At 40.4% G+C, this 20722-nt stretch overlaps 2 protein-coding genes across 2 annotated transcripts; both read left to right on the top strand.

The window, feature by feature from the left end:
- The first annotated feature begins 14675 nt into the window (after positions 1-14675).
- On the top strand, positions 14676-16924 carry K441DRAFT_333924 (glycosyltransferase family 1 protein). Its single transcript, XM_067641237.1, has 9 exons — positions 14676-14814; positions 14867-15029; positions 15106-15262; positions 15330-15604; positions 15659-15955; positions 16019-16082; positions 16143-16262; positions 16319-16389; positions 16441-16924. The coding sequence occupies exons 1-9, from the start codon at positions 14772-14774 to the stop codon at positions 16757-16759; spliced, it is 1509 nt and encodes a 502-aa protein (XP_067497371.1). The 5' UTR covers positions 14676-14771; the 3' UTR covers positions 16760-16924.
- Positions 16925-18663: 1739 nt separating this feature from the next.
- K441DRAFT_670004 (uncharacterized protein) lies at positions 18664-19912 on the top strand. The gene has a single exon (XM_067650212.1). The coding sequence runs from the start codon at positions 18802-18804 to the stop codon at positions 19837-19839; it is 1038 nt and encodes a 345-aa protein (XP_067497372.1). The 5' UTR covers positions 18664-18801; the 3' UTR covers positions 19840-19912.
- Positions 19913-20722: the final 810 nt, after the last annotated feature.

Consider the following 20722-nt stretch of genomic DNA (forward strand, 5'->3'; position numbering starts at 1 on the left):
TATAAAACTTCTTTAGTAGGCGTTATAGAATATCTCTACGGGTTAATCCTAGTTTGCCTTTAAGAATTTTTTAATATTAGTATTGACTATCTTTTAGTATAAAAGCTCGGGCTTGGTTTTTAGATTTATTTTAAAAAAGTTATAAAAATAGGGGGGTAGTACTTTATGTTAGCGACTCAGTCAATCGAGACATAAGTACGGCAAAATGGTCGCGCAAGCCTATACGATTGGATTGTCTATAAACGAGAATCTAAAGCTAAAGAAAGGAAAGGAGAAGAAGGGGAGCGCCGCTTGAAGCTATATACGATCTTCGCGTTACGTAACCGTAATATACGGCAATCTATAGCAACTTGCTGGTGTGTAGTTCTGCTAAGTTCTGCTAGTGCCGTAACATTACCCCCCCCTCTAAAAAAGCCTGCCCTTAGGCTTTGCCGCTAAAAGTCTTAGTAAGAGAATCTAACCAATTAGATAACTTTAACCGCTGGTTAAAGTTCCTAAATATCTTAACACCTTATATGACTAAGAAATTTCTAGGGCGTTTTTGTCCTTATATTCTTCTGGTAGCTTATCGTTTTTATTATACTAGCACTCTATCTACTTATCTAGGTACTTTAGCGGTCTGGGTTTATTAGGGTAATAGCTATAGAACTTCTAAAGCTTATAGGGGCTACCTATAAAGTTTTATATAGGGTACTAAGTAGGGTCCGGGTTATATCCTTTCCAACTAATATAATACTTTAATGTTCCCTTTACAAGTTTATAGGCTAGTATTTCTTTAATTTCCTATTTATTATTGTTATTAACTTAAATTAGCAGGGGAGGTTTATTCTTTTATCTGGGTAGTAGGTTATTTATAGCTTTTTATAGTTTATCTAGTAAGAAAATAGGGTGGACTTTAATTAAGTTTGGGAGCTTAACCTTGTATAAGTTGCCTACTTTATTAAGAATCTTATACGGTCCTACTATCTTATAGTCTAGCTTACGGCTAGGCCGTTCTATTTTTTAGTTCTTTGTTATAACCTAGACTATATTACCTATAGTAAAGTTAGGCTCGCGCCTATATTAGGATTTTTTTTTTAGGCGTATTGTTACAGTTTGCGGCAAGTTGCGCAAACTGTATAATCGCGGCAGTGGTATATGGTCGTTAGCGGTTTGTACGTTTTGCGGCAACCTACGTAGAGCTGCGCAGAGCCTATATGTTTTATAGTAACCTACGCAGAGCTACGCAGAGCCTATAGCACCTCGCGTAGAGCCTATGCGTTTTACAGCACCTTACGTAGAGCCTATGCGTTTCGCACGTTTTATAATAAAAAAACACCTTAATAAATATTTTCTAAATTTATTAAATAATTATATATTTTTATAGATTGCTATAATATACTTTTAAATATATTTATATTATAACTATATAAAATATAGAGCTATTTACTTAGGTAAAGGGAAAGCCTCTTATAGAGGCTCCAAATTGTTAATTAACGGTATTCCTAATAATCTGCTAAGGCCTACCTACCTACCTACTTACCTACCTGCCTATCTACCTATCTACTTACCTACCTACCTACCTGCCTACCTGCCTACCTATTTATCTATCTATCTATCTGTCTATTTATCTATTTATTTATTTATACCTACCTATCTATATTACCTTAATTTAATCTATTAATTAAATCGTTTATAGTATTCGCTAGCTAGTTATTTAAACGGTTATTATCTGGCTCTAGTAGCGGTTATATAGCTCTGGCGAGGTTATATAGCTCTAGTAATAGTTATATAGTTTTAGTAACGGTTATCTAGCTTTAACAACGGTTATCTAGCTCTAACGACGGTTGTCTAGTTCTAGCGACGGTTATTTAGTTCTGGCAACGGTGACGGTTATCTAGTTCTAGCGACGGTTGTCTAGTTATCTAGTTCTGGCAATAGTTAATAGTCGTCTAGTTCTAGCAACGGTCGTCTAGCTCTAGCGACGGTTATTTAGCTCTAGTGACGGTTGACGGTTATTTGGTTTTAGTAACGGTTGTCTAGCTCTGGCGACGGTTGTCTAGCTCTAATAACGGTCGTCTGGCTCTAGCGATGGTTAATAGTTATCTAGCTCTGGCAACGGTTATCTGGCTCTAGCTCTAGTAACAGTTATCTAGTTCTAGCGATAGTTGTCTGGTTTTAGCGATGGTTGTCTAGTTCTAGCGATAGTTGTCTAGTCGTCTAGTTCTAGCGATGGTTGTCTGGCTCTGGCGACGGTTGTTTAGCTCTAATAACGGTTATCTAACTTTGGCGATGGTCGACGGTTGTCTGGCTCTAGTGATGGTCGACGGTTATCTAGCTCTAGCGACGGTCGTCTAGCTCTGGCTCTGGCGACGGTTGTCTAATTCTAGCAACAGTTGTCTAGTTCTGGCGACGGTTGTCTGGTTATCTAGTTCTAGCGACGGTTATTTAGCTCTAGCAATAATCGTCTAGCTCTAATAACGGTTGTTTAGCTCTAGCGATGGTTAACGGTTGTCTAGCTCTGGTAATAGTTATCTGGCTCTAGTAACGGTTAACAATCGTCTAGTTTTAGCAACGGTTGTTTAGCTCCGGCAACGGTTATTTAACTCTAGCGACGATTATCTGGCTCTAATAATGGTCGTCTAGCTCTAGCAATAGTTAATAGTTGTCTAGTTCTGGCGACGGTCGTCTAGTTTTAGTGACGGTCCTTAGCTAGCTGCTATTTTAGTGCCTCCCTAAGTAGAAAGGATATAAGAAAAAAAGGGTAAAAAATAAGGTGGCTACCTAGGTGTATATGTAGAGGCTATTAGGAATATAGTAGGGACCCGATAGTAATATATTATGCGGAGCTTTATGCAGAGCTTCTATATGTAAAGCTTCGCGCAGAGCCTTGTATAGAGCCTCTATATATAGAGCTTTATATAGAGCTTTATATAGAGCTTTATAGAGAGCTTTTAAGTAGAGCTTTATATAAAGCCTCTATATATAGAGCTTCGTGTAAAGCCTTATATAGAGCTTTATATAAAGCTTTATATAGAGCTTTATATAGAGCTTTAAGTAGAGCTTCGCGTAGAGCTTTGAGTAGAGCCTTATATAGGCTTTAAGCAGAGCTTTAAGTAGAGCTTTATATAGAGCTTTGAGTAGAGCTTTATATAAAGCTTTAAGTAGAGCTTCGTGCAAAGCTTTGTATAGAGCTTTGTATAAAGCTTTAAGCGGAGCTTTATATAGAGCTTTAAGCGGAGCTTTGTATAGAGCTTCGTGCGGAGCTTCGTGCGGAGCTTTGTATAGAGCTTTAAGTAGAGCTTTAAGCAGAGCTTTGTGCGGAGCTTTATATAGAGCTTTAAGTAGAGCTTCGAGCAGAGCTTTAAGCAGAGCTTTAAGCAGAGCTTTAAGCAAAGCTTTGTGTAGAGCTTTGAGTAGAGCTTTATATAGAGCTTTAAGCAGAGCTTTATATAGAGCTTTAAGCAGAGCTTTATGTAGAGCTTTAAGCAGAGCTTTGTATAGAGCTTTAAGCGGAGCTTTGTGTAAAGCTTCGTGTAGAGTTTTATATAAAGCTTTAAGCGAAGCTTTGCGTAGAGCTTTAAGCGGAGCTTTGTATAGAGCTTTGTGCGGAGCTTTATACAGAGCTTTATATAGAGCTTTAAGTAGAGCTTCGTATAGAGCTTTGTATAGAGCTTTATATAGAGCTTTAAGCAGAGCTTTAAGTAGAGCTTTATATAGAGCTTTATATAGAGCTTTGTGTAGAGCTTCGAGCAGAGCTTTAAGCAGAGCTTTATATAAAGCTTTAAGCAGAGCTTCGTATAAAGCTTCGTGTAGAGTTTTATATAGAGCTTTGTATAGAGCTTTATATAAAGCTTTATATAGAGCTTTAAGCAAAGCTTTAAGCAGAGCTTTATATAGAGCTTTAAGCAGAGCTTTATATAAAGCTTTATACAGAACCTTATATAGAGCTTCGTATAGAGCCTCGTGTAGAGCTTCGTGCAGAGCTTTATATAGAGCTTTATAGTTATAGTATTAGGATTTTTTTTAGGCGCGTTATTNCAGCTAAAAATTAGGGTCTGCAAAACCTGTATAAGCCGCGATTTCAGTAATTTATAGTAATTTGCACGAGTAGCCTGTATATTTATAGTAATTTGTAGTAATTTGCACGAGTAGCCTATATGTTTATAGCAAATTGCCGTAAGTTGCCGCAAATCGCTAAAATTGCGACTTACGCAGGTTTTGCAGACCCTGATTTTCGCTTGCGACAACGTGCCTAAAAAAAAATTTCCTAATATATGCTTATTTACCTACTATTCTATTAATTTTTGGGCCTTTTTTAGGTTTATATAGGCTACTTTCTAGGCTTCTTCTAAGCGCTTAGCGTACTGCTAGGCTTCCTTATAAGATAGTTTTTCGCGTATAGTTTAGGGCCCTTTTAGTCTTTTCTAGTTAAAGCTTATATGGGGTAGGTAACCCATTTCTAGTTAAATAGGGGCAAATCCGGTAGAGTTATAGGGTAGGGTCGCTTAGGCGTAGTTTATTAAGGGCAACAGTTTGGCCTAGTTATCCTAGAAGTAGTTAACGAAAGGCTAAAGTCTCTAGTCTAAGTATTAATTCACAATCTCCGTTTAACCATCTGTCTAGGGGTAATATGCCATAAAAAGCTTTAGCTTAATGCTTAGGATCTAGGTAAACTTGTTCTAAAAGGCTAATATAAACTACGGCCTATAGTTAGATATAATAGTGTCTAATAGTCCATAAATTTAGTAGACGTAGTAGATATACAGTTGGGCTGCCTCTTTAGTATTAATATTCTTATAATAGGGAATTAAAAACGGGCGCTTGCTAAAGCGGTTAACTAGGATTATAACTATATTATATCTATTACGGTCTAGAGGTAGCTTATAAAAGTTTATAGAGACATATTACTAAGGGCGGTTAGGTATTAGGAGGGGTTTTAATAGTCCTAAGGTCTTATCTCGTAGGATTATAGACCTATAGCAGTTATTATAGTTCCGTACATAGCGGTTAATATCTATAACCATTCTAGGCTAGTAGTAGCGGTTGCCAATAATCCTACGGGTCTTATTCTTTCTGGGGTAGGCCGTAGAGACCTAGGTATATGCTTTAGTAATAAGCTAAGTCTATAAGTTCTATTCCTCTACCACTACCAGCTGTTTCTAATACTTAAGTAATCTATTTTTGAGGGACTATAGGCTAGTAACATTCTTTGCCTTTTTACGGTACTCCTATAGAGAAGGGGCCGTATAGTTTGTTTATAGCAATTTATTAATTAAGTTAAGTCCTAAAGGGTTAATAGGATACATCTCGGCGCCTAAGGGGTTTGTACTTAGTTCTGCTTATATCCAGGGGTTAAGGTGCTTTAGTTATAGTAGCGTCTAGGTCTATAATAAGATCTTTATAGCCGTATAGTTACCTAGGTCTTATTTACGCCTAGTAAGAGTATCTACACGGTTTGTAGCGCCTGGTCTATATATAATTAAGAAGTTAAACTAAGATAGGACGTCCGCCTAGCGTGCCTACCGGGCCATAAGGGCCTTAGTTATTATAAAGTATTCTAGGGCCTTATAATCTAACACTACTTTAATAGGTTTAGGGGTCCCCTTTAGCTATACACACTAATACTAAAAGCTAAAAATAATAGCCAGCATTTCTTTATTATAGATATGGTAGTTTAGTTTAGTATCTATTATAGTCTTTAAATAGTATATAATAGGGTACTATTCTCCGTCTAGTTAATTCTGGGAAAAAACACCGGCTATTACGCTATTTAAGGCATTAGTTTCTAGTATTAAGGGCCGTTTTAGGTTAAAGTAGGTAAGTAGGGGGGCTAATACTAGCCGTTTTTTAAGCTTATTAAAGGCCTGTATATATATAGCGTTAAAGTAAAAGGGCTGGTCTTTCCTAGTAAGGCGGTTAAGAGGCTAGGTAATCCTGCTATAGTTCTTAATAAAGTATTAGTAGAAGTTACAGAAACCTAAAAACAATTATACCCCCTTTACGGTCCGAGGGGGCGTCTACTAGTTAATTACGGTTATTTTCTCTAGGTCGGCCTTAATTCCGTTTATACTAATAATAAAACCTAGGTACTTTATATGCTTAATACTAAATTCTAACTTCTTAATATCGGCCTAAAGGCTAGCTTTATAAAGCTGTTATAGGACTTTATAGACGTGCTCCTTATATTCCAGTTCGTTCTCTAAATAGATTATAATATTATCTAAATAGGCCGTATAGAAGTTGTTAAGGTAGTTAAAGAGTATATTATTTATATACCGCTAGTACGTAGCTAGTCTGTTAGTTAATTTAAAAGGAAGTACCTTATATTTATATGTCCTGTAATGGGTCCGGAATATAGTAAGATCCTTAAACCTAGGGTCTATCCTAATTCGGTAAAAGGCCTAGCGGATATTAAGCTTTATAAAAACCTTAGCTCTACTTATTTAGGTAAAAGTCTTATTAAGTAAGGGTAGTAGGTAGCGGTCCTTATAGGTTATATTATTTAGCTTACGGTAGTTAATATAGAAGCGCAGTCCTCTATTTAGCTTTTTAATAAAAAGAATAGGTAAGTTAAAAGGGGCTTAGCTAGGCTTAATAAAGCCCTTATTTAGGTTATTAATAAGGTACTACTTTATAGCCTATAATTTAGTAATAGATTATAGGTAGAGAGGGCTAAAGCTAAGGGTACTTCCCTTATCTTACTTAATCTTAATCTTATAGTTATATAGTTAGTGGGGTAAAAGTATATTAGACGCTGCCTTAGAGAATACGTCCTTAAATTTCCGGTATTAATTAGGCAGTTTTTACTCTACTAGTTCTTTATCTATAAGCCCACTTTTTTATCTACTAAGCTCACTTTCCTTTTCCTTAATTATTTAATTAATTTTGTATAGGCTAGTCGTAAAGGTAATAGTATTAGGCTAAACTAGGTTTTAGTAGAATCCTACAGCGCTAATATAGTAGATATTAACTGGTAGGAGGTCTATAGGTTTCTTTAGCGTCTATTAGGCTGTGGTTTATAGTATAGGGTTTATAGTCTTTCTTAGCTTACATTCTATTTTCCGTAAGTTATCCTTCCTATTTATTAGTTTAGTATAGCGTCTAATATCCCTAGCTTTCCTTTATAGCTTTATAGGGTTCTCCATAGGGAACTTAGCTAGGTTATTACTAACTTCCTAGGTCTTTAGTGCGGGTGGCGTAATATAGGTAGTCTGGGGGCGGTGTAGTATATAAATCCGTTATAGGTTAAGCTATACATCCTTCTTAAAGGCCTAGTCTCTGCACATAGCATTGGCCTAGTAAATAGTATTAATCTAGGGCTGTATAAGGTTTTTTATTATAATGCTAATTTCTTTTATAAAGGAAGGGGTTAGGGGTAGAGTTTTAGGCTAGATAAGCCGTCTACTCTATACTTTAAGCTATAAGCCTAAATAGGCTAGCCATTTTCTTCCTAAGATTATATTATGGCTTCCTAAGTCTATAATAAGAAAGGGGATATTATACTACCTTTATCTATTAACGCGGAGGTAGATCCGTAAGATAATTATAATAAATAGCCCTATCCGTCCGTTATAACCGCGAATAGGAATTAGTTTAGGCAGTTCTTTAAGGGGTATATTTAAAAAGTTAGCCAGTTTTACAGCGCACTTTATATTAATTAAGGTAAAGGTATTTACTCCTAAGTTAGCTAAAGCAGAGGTTAAAACTTAATATCTATTACGAAATAAAGTATAAGGGATAGTGCAGCTTCTTCTACTAACTAGCTAACCTAGATTAATATATGATATATTAATCCCTTTTAACCCTAGAGAGGAGTTTTCCTCTAGGGTTCCTCTTTTTCTAGCTCTATACTATCCTCCTAAATTAATAGGACCTTATTTATCCTTGCCTTTATTAAGCAGTTCCTTATAGGGTGGCCTATTTAACTATATAAGAAGTAAGCTCCTTAATCGCTAAGGGCCTATATACGGGGGTCGCTATATATAGGCCAGGTGTATACTAGGCCTATAGTAGGGGTAGCTACGCGGCTAGTTACTGGGTTAGCTATAGGAGTTACTAATTATACTAGGGCACTATAGGCCGTACTTATAGTACTTATAGCCTAGTTTATAAGGTTTCTAGTTTTTAGCTAGTTAGCGCATACCTTAATTTAATAGAGGCCTTAGTTAATAGCTAGGTAATAGTCTATAAGTTCCTTTAACGTCTATGCTATAGTATAAGCTAGTAATACGGCCCGTTATAGGTTTAGGGTAAGCTTATCAAAGAGGTCTAGCAGTAGGTCTTTTTAGGAGATCTAGACCTGTTTAGCTAGGTGTAAAAAGCGGGTTTAGAAGGCCGAAAAGGTCTCTATTGTTTTTATATTTAGGCTTTTATAGCTAAGGCGGGCGTTTTATACTTTAAAAGGGTCCTTATAAATAGAAGACAAGTATTTAATTATTTCTTTTTTAGAGATAAAGGGGTTTACTAAGTCTTTAGTATATTGCGGGCGTAAATACGTCTGGGCGTCTCCGCCAGTATAGCTAAAGACATAGGCCATTCTAGCTTAGGCGTTAGGGAAGTGGTCTATATTAACTTTAAGCTTATTCTATAATTAGAGCTTTTAATTATTAAATATAGGGTCGGTTCCGTCTATAAGTAGTAGGGGGTCTATAACCTTTACTAACCGCTTTGGTGCTATATAGGTCTTAGTGGATCCATTAAGGCGCTAGAATAGGGCCTAAAGGACTATAGTAAGTCTTTAGTTATCTAATAATAACTCATTATTAGATATAGGGGTATCTTTAGCTTTAAGCAGCTCTCATAATTATTTAATTTTAGTATTAGCAGCCGCAAGCTCCGCCTAGGGGGTTAAAACGTTAATTATTTCTTCGTATAAAGTATTTAAGGGTCCTACAGCTGCTTTACCTACTGCTGTAGTTCGTGGCATAGTAGTAGGGGTATTAGGTAATTCTAGGTAATTTCTTTAGGGGTTCTGGTCTATGTATGTCTTATAGGTCCTTTTCTTAGGGTTTTATTCTTTTCTTTTAGGTCCTGTCCTTGTAGTCCTAGTAATATCCTTAGGGTCCTATTCTATATTCTTGTAGATATATTTAAGTTCCTTCTTAGGAAGAAAGAGTAGAGTAAGCTTTAGATAATGTTAGTAACTTAGTTAATCGAGATATAAGTACGGCAAAATGGTCGCGTAAGCCTATATAATTGGATTATCTATAAACAAGAATCTAAAGCTAAAGAAAGGAAAGGAGAAGAAGGGGAGCGCCGCTCGAAGCTATATACGATCTTCGCGTCACGTGACCGCAATATGCGGCAATCTATGGCAACTTACCGGTGCGTAGTTTTGCCAAGTTCTGCTAGTGCCGTAATACTTTACGGGCTTCCTCTATTATATAGTTGCCTTTTACTAGCTAGCGAAAAGACCTTTCTAATAGGTTTAGTACTTCTATTAGGCCTATAGGCAGCTTCTTAAATAGCTATTAATGCTCTTCTTATTTAACTAGTTCTACTAGCTCCGCTATATAAATCCTTATTACTATTACATCTTTTTATTTATAGAACTAGGTAAAATTAATAGCATAAGCGTATTTAATATTGTCTAGGTTAGGGCGTATCTAGTTCTTTAGTGCTATGGCTAAGCTAGTATAGCTTAGTTAGCCCAGGGATGCGGAAATAAGACGGCGGCCCTATATAGTACGCGCGGGAGATAGGTATAAGGCTAGGCGTTATAGTGGCGCGGTTTCTATTATCTAAGTCTTAGTAGTTCTATAGCCAGTCCTTACTATAACGCGAGCTATAGTGTACGTATATAGCATATGGCTTAGTTTTAGGTATTAGGCTAGGCGGCTAGGGTTTAAATAGTGTTTAGGTTAGGGTTGGATTTTTAATAGTAGCGGTATAAAGCGGACCTTCTTTTTTAGTCTTAGTAGGGCTAGCTAGCCTATTATTTTAGTCTTAAGTACTAGGGTAGTCCAGTCTTCTACTATTTTATTACTTTGCAGCTATATAGGCTCCCCTTTATTAAAAACGTCTTTTACTATTAGGGCTTTATATATAGTTTTAGGTACTAGGCTTAATAGTGCCAAGTATCTATATAGGGCGTCCCTACTACTATTAGTTATCCCCTACGGGAGGTAGTGCCTAAAGTAGTAGTCTAAGTTAAAGCGGATTTTAAGCTTCCTAAAGCTAGGGCGGAGCTTATACTTCTAAAGCTAAGGTATACCTAAAATAATTAGGGTAGTAGATAAGAGTTTAGTAATAAAAAAGAGTATAGCTTTAGTGTAGAGGCCAATTAATATTTAGGCGGTAAAGTAGTCTATATAAGTAAAGTTAGAATATTATTTATAAGGCGTAATAGCCTAGGTACTAGTAGCTTCTTAATTATAATATTATACTTTCTTATAATAAACTCTACATTAGTAACTGCTATTATAGTGCTACTAGAGTCCACTAGGCTTACTATATTAATATAAATTTAGGGGTATAGGTTACGTAATAAGAAAAGTTAGGTTTAAATAAGGATTAATTTCTTATTATTATTTACTAATTTAAAATTAAGTAGCAGCTTATTAATAGAAAGGATTAATTAATCTAGTAATAGGGACCTAATCTTCTCATCTTCCTTCTTATATAGTTTAGACCCTTAAACGCAACTTAGTTTAAAGGTTTACCTTTTAATAACTAGGGTATAAAGCTGTCTTAATAGGGCGGCCTAGTGTCCGTCTAGCTAGCGGTGTTAGTTTTAGTTAAAGTTAAAGTATAGAAAGACAATACCTCGCTAATAATATAGCTATATTTGTATTTGCTAGCGCGGAGTCGCTAATACTAGGCGTTATTAACGGGTTAGGCTCCTATATAGGGTATTATTTAGAGTAACTAAGCCATAGGGTTAAAGGGGAGGAGGTTATCCGCTGCGGCTATAATAGGCTTCGCGGTTACCGCGTTTATAATAGACTCTATAGTTACCACATCTACAGTTATTAGTTCGCGTTATTTAATAGAGTGGCATTAGGACTAGGTTTACTATCTTAGTAGGGTTATAGACGTCCTTTTAATGGCTAGGCAGGCTATAGGCAAGGCACAATCTATTATTAACGCGGCGCTTATACTCTATATCTAAGATTCTATTAAGGTTTATAGGTTCTTTAGTTATTACTAGGGTTAGGGTTAATATAGGGGCAGGGGCTTAAGTAGGTAGGCGGTGGTTATCGTTCTTTTTAAGGTTAGCTCGGTATATATAGTTTATAAGGTTCTTAGCAAATATATTTATTTGCTTACTCTAACCTATATAGTCGCTATTATTAATTTTATAGGTAAGTTTAAGTACCAGCTCTTCTATCTTTAGAAAAATAAACTTTTAAAGTAGGTCTACCTTCTATTCGTCTATCTTCTTAGCGCGGACTATTAGCTTATTAAGCTCTCCCTTTTAAGACTAATAATTACGCTCGCCTTAGGGGAAATAGTTAAGCTTATTCTTTATAACCTAGGTTTTATTAAGGACCTTATAGTAGGTAGTAAGGTCTTTAAGTATATCTTTCTTAGTAGGCCATTTCTACGTAGATATATTATTTAGGTTCTTATATATAAGCTCTAGGCCCTACTTAATAAACTTATAGGCCTTATTCTCTAGTATATCCGAGATATAAAGGATTTAGGACTAAACTATATTAAAGTAGTCCTAGTCGCGGTTAAAGACTCCCTTAATCTTAATATGCTAGGTCTTAAAATTAGCTTATTATTTTAGCGGGGTGCCTTTTTCGCTAAATATTAGCGGGTCTTTAGACCTCTATTTTTTCTACTAGGTTACTACCGTTATTATAGGGGTTAATTATTTTAAAACGGCGATAGTCTCTATTTAGAAGTTAATAGTTCCTATCTAGGAAGCAATAAGGGTACTAAGGTTTTTATTAGCTTTCTTATTAGCGGTGTTTATATTATATATATACTATAGTCCTACTTTAATATTATTAAGGAACTTATTAGTATAGTTAATAAGAGTAAGGTAAGCTTTACTAGGCTTAAAGGTCTTAGGGTACGGTAGAAAGCGGTAGATTATCTATATAATATTAGGGTATATTTATATAAAGAGGTCTATAAAAACGTCGCAGGGGTTCTAGGTTTCGGCTATTTTAGCGTTATTAGTATCGCCTATTTAGGCGCTAGGTAAAAACTAAAGATTATTCTAAAACTGTGCTAGGGACGTATTAGTTTTAGCAGAGGCACGTATAGGTTGCGATTACTCTAGGGTAGAGGTTAATTAGCTAGGGTATGGGGAATCAGTAATCGCGATAGGGCGTAAATTAAAGATACTATAAACTGTTATAGTGCTGTAATAAAGTAGACTAAATAACTACGTTGTGGTATGAAGAGGAGAAGAAGGTGGAAAGGGGGTATTGTATACAAACAGTAGTGCCGGCCACCGAGGCACTAGTGGTGGGCTAGCCAACAGTAGGAAATAGTACAAGATAGTATGAAACAGTATGCGTCAGGTCAGTGCCGTGATAAGAAGCCTGCGAAGAGGGTGCGCGTAGCGAGGCAAAAAAGGATATAATTCCCGCACTTATATAGTAGAAATTAAGGACGTAGATAATAGCGATACTTCTAAAGAATAATATTCTATTGCTAAATTAATAATATTTTATTGTTGTGTTAAGTAATTTAAGTATGCATTAAGTCGCCAGCGTTTTGATTTCGCTTGGTAGTAAAACACGTTAGCCCTATATATAAAATACTAAGGAGTAAGATATATTATTGTAGAACATAAATTATATTTTAAAACGTATCTTTATAGATTTTAAACTAAAACTAACTAACTGCCTATATCCTACTTCTTATAGAATAGAGTTATAATATTACTATAATATAGAGGCAATAGAGAAGAAAAAGAGCTTTTAGCTTATAGTGTTTTAGGGATAGTTAGACGTAGAGAAGTATATAAGGTATAATAGTAAGACAAGATTATAATAAAAATTATAATAATAACTAACTGCCTATATCTAATATTTAATAGAATATAACTATAGGATAAGATATTCAATTACGCTGTTGCGGTTCCCGTTAGGGTCTATGCAGCGGGTCTATATAGGTGTATATATATACATGAAAGGGAAACCGTGCTGCTGTCTAGAGCCGGGTAAAACCTTTCCTTCTACTGTTATGTGGCCTATGTAGCCTCTCTTCTAATTAGTAGCTATTAAGTACGAGTAGTCGTCTCCTTGAGGCGCTATAGAAAAACCATCTTGATGCGTACTCCTGAGTCCGTCCGGTAGGGTGTATAGCTAGGGCCTGGGTTCCGTTCCTTGCCACGGTTAACGCAGTAGCTGGTAGCCAAGCCAGCTCCTACCCGTGTGCACCTGATTTACTCCATAAGCCTATCCTTACAGCCTGCCCCTGCCTAGATAGACCGACACGCGCATTCGTCCTTTCGGGCTATACAGACAGTGTCGTCGACGAGGTGTTGATCCTTCCTCCGAGACAGGTCCACCAGGAGTCAGAGCCCAGTAAAAGGGTGAGGTTCCTGGAGTCGTCCGTTGCTGCCATTGTATACCATGCCCCACAGCCGTTGCCAGCTACTTCGCGTTACCTGTGACGCTCTCGCGACAACAGGCCGACCGTGTCTTGCAGGCATGGGCGCATAATAACTCGACGCCGCGCAGCTATCGTCCCCTACGCCTACTAACTAAACTTGTTGTCCTCCCATCTTAACCAACATCTGCATCTAAGTCCGTTCCGGCCTGCCTACACAAGTTCGTCCTACCTCTTTCTTGGTCCGTTCCAAAGGATTAACGTCGCCGCCCAGAGAGGTCGCCCTAGCTCTTTCTTAGTCAGTTCCAAAGGATTAACGTCGCCGCCTAGAGAAAGGTTAACGCCGCTGCGTAGAAAGGGAGGATTAACGTCGCTAAATGTGGTTGACGGTGTTGAGATTCTTCCTGTGCCCTCGCTGTTTTTCCCTAACAGTCTCAGAGCGGAACAAGTACAGAGGTGCCCTGTCGTCCCCTTAGACCTATCGCTTCTACCAGCAAGTGCAAGCGCGGGCTTATAGCCCTAGATCGGTCGTCTAGGTAAAGAGACGTCGGGTAGTTTTTAAGACCATTCCTCTGTTCTGATAAGTTGTCTGTGTTGTTTAGGTCTTAACACCCAAGAGCGCCATGACCCACGAAAACTCCGCTGTTCTGGCGTCAAGGACGACGCATTCGAAAGCGCCCTCTAGCCACGACGTAACGCCGCTGCATCAGTAACAGACAAGATCCTCACTCTCAGCTTGACCGTACGGACAAGATAAGACGGAAAGAAACCCCCATAGGATAGTATGGGTCGGATCTCGCCTTTGGTGTTCCTTGTATAATATAACTATAATATTATTATTTAATGCAATAAATAGAGAAACTAAAGAGCTCCTACCTTATAGTATTTTTATAATAGCTAGACATTATAAAATAGTTGAGATACGGTAGTAAAAAAGATAATTTTTAGTATATTTTAATGCTTCGTTACTACTAAAACGGGGCCCATAAGCTCCTTAACTCTCGGGGAGAAATACCTCTCAGTGTAATGTAATTGGTGCGAGACTTAGCAGGACTAGGGTATAGTGATTTAATTGGCTTAGGAGTCTTAGCGTCACGCCGTGGCGGAATTTCTCCCCGGGGTCTGATTTATGAGATAACCCGAACCCCGAGCAGGCAATACCGCCACTTCGGTTCTACATCTCGGCTCTCTGGCCTTGAATTTACCAGGATAACCTTTGATGCTTCACCGCTCGAGTGTTTTCTTAGCTGTCTCTGAAACCCGTTCTGGTCAATATGTCGCCGAACCACGTCCTTCTCTCGTGCAAAGCGAACTGGAGTAGGCAAACACTTCACACTTCACACCTCGCCAAGTTGATCGGAAATCATAGGTCACCTTCGCTCCCTATGTATCTTGGCTGCTCGCATAGCTTCGTCTCGCGCAATTATCATCACCGTCCTGGTAGCTAATGTAGAGAGTGCCGTGGAGAGAGTTATCCAAGAAGTCGCTAGGAGCATGAATGAGGAAACCGTAGCAGATGAGGTCGACATTAGGTGTGTGAATGCTTATCTCACTAGTCTAATTGATGTGACCCATGAACAACCTTTATCTTGCTGAAATCACACGTAGAATTGTCGGTCTACCGATGGACGCGACGAACAATGCAGTTCTAGACGATGCCTTCCGTCTCACCTGGAAAGCCCTTATGAGCCATAAAGCTATCCAATGCGCTCACAAATCAACTCAAGTGGCAGCGGTGTCAAAACCCTCGCTTGTCATTCTGGATGCAAGTCGTTCCAAAGCCAGCCGCGTGAGCATATTCAGGTGCACTTGTCTAATCTGCTCTGTTGAAGGGTTTCCAATTGTCTTGGCTGGAAATCATTCGCTCCGCGCCATCGCCTCCGCCTATCTTCCAATGGATGATGGCCTTCTCTGGCGGTTTCATGTACATGTGTGGTCCCGCTGACCAGGGCGGAAGAGCCGGCCAGCCTGCGTCTCATTATGGACACGATTGCAACGACCTTATTCGAATTCCCGGGATGCCTCCAATGACATGCAGGGAGCTAAACCCACAGGATCTGGAGGACAAGGCAATCAAGATCCAAATAGCTGAGGCGACTATGGTGAGGTAAGACCATTGTGACATCGAATGTGGCCGGGTTCAGGCTGTTCAAGTTTGCAGATTCCTGGAGAAGGCGGATGGCCTTTTGACGGCGTGTGCCCCCGAGTATGATAGTCAAGAATGTCTGGACAGCATCTCCAACTGGGTTGCTCGTCGAAACAAACGCATGACGTTTCATATTGGGCCCATGGTACCTCTGATTCCGGGCACTCAACGTTTCTCTCCCAAAGCAATTGAGGCCGAGGTCGCCAACGTACCGGGTGGCTGTGGCAGCGTTGCTCTGGACTTCCTAGATAGATCAACGAGATCTCATGGGCAACGAAGCGTTTTTTACATCAGCTTCGGGACAGAGCACTGGTAAGTTACTTTCCCATCTGCTTTTCTGTGCTCAAAACGACTCTTCTGACTCTTCTGATGTAGGCCTTCGTCGCTGGAACACATCCAGATCCTACTCACGGTCTTAAAGAAAAGAGGATATCCTTTTGTAAGACGAGCCTATATATTATCGGTTCTTCTATCGCCATCTGACTATGTGACGCTCAAGATATTTTCCCATGCGCATCTAAACGCCAAAATCCCTAAGAATATGATGATTGAATTCGAGACTTTGGGACCAGGGATTTTTCTACCATTCGCACCACAACAGGCAATTCTAGCTCACAAGGTTTGTCAACATGCTGAAAAGCTGCTTCTCTTCTAATAACACCGCTGACTGATAAGGCTTGTGGCTGGTTTATAACGCATGGAGGAGCCAACGGAACAATGGAGGCCCTTAGTCAAGGTATTCCATTGTAAGTAGAAATTCAGGTGGATTCATCAACGCAGATGCTGAGCGCTACTAGGATCGGGTTGCCTTTCGCAGTGGATCAGCCGCTTAATGTTGCCTATATGGCGCGAACACTTGACGTAGGGTTTGAGCTAACGGCAATGCGCACTGGGTCTTGCCCCCTAGCGAATAGTAACTTTTCAGAGCCACCAAATAACCTTACTCAGTATGAAGTCGAACTTGAATACGTACTTGATGTGGCACGAGAGAAGATCGGGCAAAGAAAGCGGGAGAATGCCGAGCGAATTGGAGGTAATCTAGCACTCGCTTGGTCAAAAAGCGGAGGTAGAGCAAGACAGGAGCTATCGAGGCTCTTGGATTACTACAGAATCTGACGGGATTGACTTCTGAATAATCATGTCCTTACCAATCAAGCAAGTCAAGTCCAAGTCCAAGTCCTCCATTTTTCCATCTTTATTAATCTCCATTTCAATTCCTCGACAGATTTTAGTACGTTTTAGGAAGTAAGTCCAACCCCGAGGGCAGACTTAACTCGACTTGCTTGATAGATTTGGTAGGTTTCACTAGGCGTAGGAGGCGTAGGTGGCGCCAGGCGTGACGTAGGAGGGCCGATGCCTATATCCAGAGATTAGCAGGATATACCTACAGCTATCTCCTGTCTGCGGAGCTGGGGTAAAAGCACAACTCATCAAGTGGTGAGATTATGGGACAAGGAATCAGGCAGCAAGGCAGTTAACGTTTATTTAGGCACCTATCATGCAATTTTACTGTTTACAGCCTCAAAAACGTGTCAAGAAACATCGCAATTCTATCAAGTAATCCAATTCCAACTACAATTCTAGGCCAAGAATCGGCTAACTTGCTTGTTGGGAAGTCTAATGACTACATTAATTTGGAATCCAGGAGAGCTGGACTGTCTATATAAACACACTCATTCATCCTTAGATGAACAAGCAGGCAGCAATTCACTCGATGGTTAGTTTCCTATAATCCGCAAGCCAACATGTCATGTATCAGCCGCAGTGGGAGTAGGATCTGCCGTACACTAGATGTAGGAATTAACTAAGTGAACAACATGGTGTGTGTATTTATTCCCGTAGCCTAATGATGCTATGGAAAGTGCCTTGGACCGTGGCCATAATCCCAATTAAAGTATGTACCCTGTAGACACTGCTAACAGACAGTCTGAAGGGATGTGAGACGGAGCAAAGTCGATACGCAGCTAAGAGTGGGGCGACGTGAGTGACGGCAGTTTGCGTGGCTCTAGTTGCGGCCTATGAGAGACTGGGGACTCCATAGGCATTACTGACAACCGTTGACCCATTGAAAGAGGTGGCATAGAAGTTCGACATGTGTCGGATTGGAGCGATGCCCGCCGCGGAAGATTTGTGGTAGTACAATATGCCTTCTGAACCATACGATACGGAAGGGTGTGGAATCCTCTGCGGAGGCGTCCGCTTCTACGCGTGTCTCGTTTCACCGTCGAATACATTATCCCGTTTTGGCCGTGATGTTGATCCCTAAAAAATACCAAGGTCTGTGCGGTACAAGCGAAATTCCATTTCATGAGTTTTGGCTTTGGACTGGGCAACACTACAGCTTGTACGGGCTTCGGTGTCCCCCCCTGTGCGCGCGCAACACCACACATCGAATTTCGCTACGTCTGCAGCTAAATTAGTATGTAGAGCTAGCAGGAAGGGGTGTAGTACGTGGCCAGGGCTTGAGCCACGGCCCACATCGAATTCGGAGTTCGAATTTGAAGCTGTTCTAAACTTCTCTCCCTCACTAAAAGTGGCAATATCTATTCCAGATTGCGGTGTTGTACTTCTTTCTCTCATTAACATAAGCTCTAAACGCCCTGCTCCTGCTTCTGCAGGTAGTCTCTTTAGTAGCCTACCTATTCAGCGATTTTAATAAAGGCGTGCTGCTAGTTACCTATATTTGGAGCCATATTAAGGAGGGCATTAAAACACCAAGATCTAGGGGTAGTATTATAATTTGGTGAGGGAGAGAAGTTTAGAACAGCTTCAAATTCGAGCCCTAAATTCGAGGTGGATCGTAGCTCAAGCCCTAATCACGTACTATACCCCTTCCTGCTAGCTCTACATACTAATTTAGCTGCAGACGTAGCGAAATTCGATGTGTGGTGTTGCGCGCGCACAGGGGGGGACATCGAAGCCCGTACAAGCTGTAGACCGTGCGGTCCTCCTACCACCTCAAAAGGCGGAACGAGAAACTTACATGAGCTTAATACAATGGCGCTAATGCACGATATCCCACTAAAGACCCACAAATTTGCGAAAGCTGAGAATTCAAAAACAGACGCAGCTCCTCATTTGCCTCGAATTCTTACCCACATTCTGACACTTCTCGAACTCTAGTCGCAACTTTGACAGCTAAAAGTCGAACGGACATCATGAGTTCGGGGCAAAGCCACCGTTTGGTCTTGATCTCGCACCCCCGTACCGCTTCCAATTTACTCATTAAGATCCTCAACATAGACGAGCAACACGAAATCCTCCCATCCTCCCGAAGGACAGGACATATCTTCTACCCAGCAATCAAAGTGAAGTTTGAGCATGGACTCCAAGCCAAAAGAGTATGCGATTGGTCAGAGGAGGAGAGAAGCACCATGATTCAGACCAACCAGGAAAGACTCAATGAGCTTGACGAGTATGCCACCCGTGCGAAAAACGAGGGAAAGATCGCTTTCTTCAGGGACCATAGTATTTCATTGGCGGACCCGGTTGCACAAACTCGATTCTACGTTGGTGAGGACTCGGTTCAGGAAATACCTTGGCCAGTAAAAGGCGCCGGAAGTCACGGTGCTCTACGTACTTCGCTAAACAATACGTTGCTACCAGACGAGTTTTTAAAGAGCTGGCGACCAACATTTGTTATCAGGCATCCTGCGTTGGTTTTTCCGTCTTACTGTCGTGTTCTGGATGCTGCAGATAGTAGCGAGGACGAGATGGTCCGGGAAGGAGCGCTCGTCAACACCTACCACTGGACCCGTTCTCTGTACGATTGTTACAAGAACGCCTTCGCTATCGACGGCATAATTCTGGATGCCGAAGATATCATCTCAAAGCCCGAGGTGCTTTTCCACTATTGCGAAAAAGTAGGAATAGACTCTTCGAAATTGAGGTTCACGTGGGACGCCAAGTCAACGATTGAGGAGCTTGCGCAAAATAAGGTCCGAGACCTACAGCATCGGCCATTCATGGCAACCATGGACGCATCATCCGGAATTTTACAAGATAAAGCGCCTTCTCATATTGATATTGATCTTGAAGCAAAGAAGTGGCGAGAAGAGTTTGGCGAGCGGGCTGGCGCAAAGCTGGAAGAATGGGTTAGAGCGGCGATTCCGGACTACGAATATTTAAGCAGCAGGAGGTTGAGAGCTAAGGGTGAAGGAGATTACTCGGGGATTAAACTGGGGGGCCTCCCGTGATTAGATACAGCAGCATATCCCAAGAAACAATACAATGTCGTATTTGGTTGTTTTCCTTTAAGGATCATCCACACAGTTCGCATTGCCACCATCTGCGCCTTCAAAGTACGCTAGTTGATGAGCGTCATTCAGGCTCTCGCACTTCTTCATACCATCGATCACTTGCCCTGCATCGCCATATTTGGGCCGACATCGGTGTCTCGAAAAGAGCGGATAAAGATACTCTTTTCTGGCTTTACAAACACAAACTGTGGTTCATGGACCACGAGAGGCTACGCGTCACGAAGGCTTGCCGGGCTTTCTCTTTGGTCGCAGCCACATCCGTGTGAACAACATGGCCGGCGCCGCCATCAGTCCGGCTGCCGCCTGGAATGTCAGTCCTAAGACTGGCGGGTGAAAGGTGGTCGTCGCTTGTGTGCGACACAACCAAGGGCTGGTTATTTTTATAGAGTTTCCAACCTCGGAAGCGGGAGAGGTTTGGATCTTGGACCTTCTCCTTCTTAACTCGTTCGCAAAACTATGTGATTTTCGTGTCGATATACCCTTTCCACGTAAGGATGTGACCGCTGCGGTCAGCCGCCCTCTCTGTGAATAGTAGTGACATTAAGTGCTCAGGTATCTATATTATTGTTTCTGTGCGTAACCTTTCATGCTGCTAACGGCGCAGCCTTTCTAGGCGCAGCTAGTAACAAGCTTTCTAACAGAGATTTAGTGGAAGGTGCAGGCAAGAGCAAGGTAGGATTTGCAAGCTTACCTTCTGTGGCAGGTAAACTGTAAACGACGGCTTACAGTTCTTCTGGGTGGACACCTGCTGCATCGACAAATGGAATAGCGCAGAGCTTTCAGAAGCCATCAACTCCACGTTTTAGTGGTATCATAGCCG

The sequence above is a fragment of the Cenococcum geophilum genome (genome assembly GCF_001692895.1).
Source record: "Cenococcum geophilum 1.58 unplaced genomic scaffold K441scaffold_78, whole genome shotgun sequence".
NCBI classification, from domain to species: Eukaryota; Fungi; Ascomycota; class Dothideomycetes; order Gloniales; family Gloniaceae; genus Cenococcum; species Cenococcum geophilum.

Excerpts from the sequence above, each read along its gene's own strand:
- K441DRAFT_333924 (XM_067641237.1), top strand. The coding sequence starts at position 14,772 with ATGTCGCCGAACCACGTCCTTCTCTCGTGCAAAGCGAACTGGA. Across the intron at positions 15,030-15,105 it reads GCAGATGAGGTCGACATTAG|AATTGTCGGTCTACCGATGG; the intron begins GTGTGTGAATGC and ends AATCACACGTAG. Across the intron at positions 15,956-16,018 it reads AGCTTCGGGACAGAGCACTG|GCCTTCGTCGCTGGAACACA; the intron begins GTAAGTTACTTT and ends CTTCTGATGTAG.
- K441DRAFT_670004 (XM_067650212.1), top strand. The coding sequence starts at position 18,802 with ATGAGTTCGGGGCAAAGCCACCGTTTGGTCTTGATCTCGCACCCCCGT.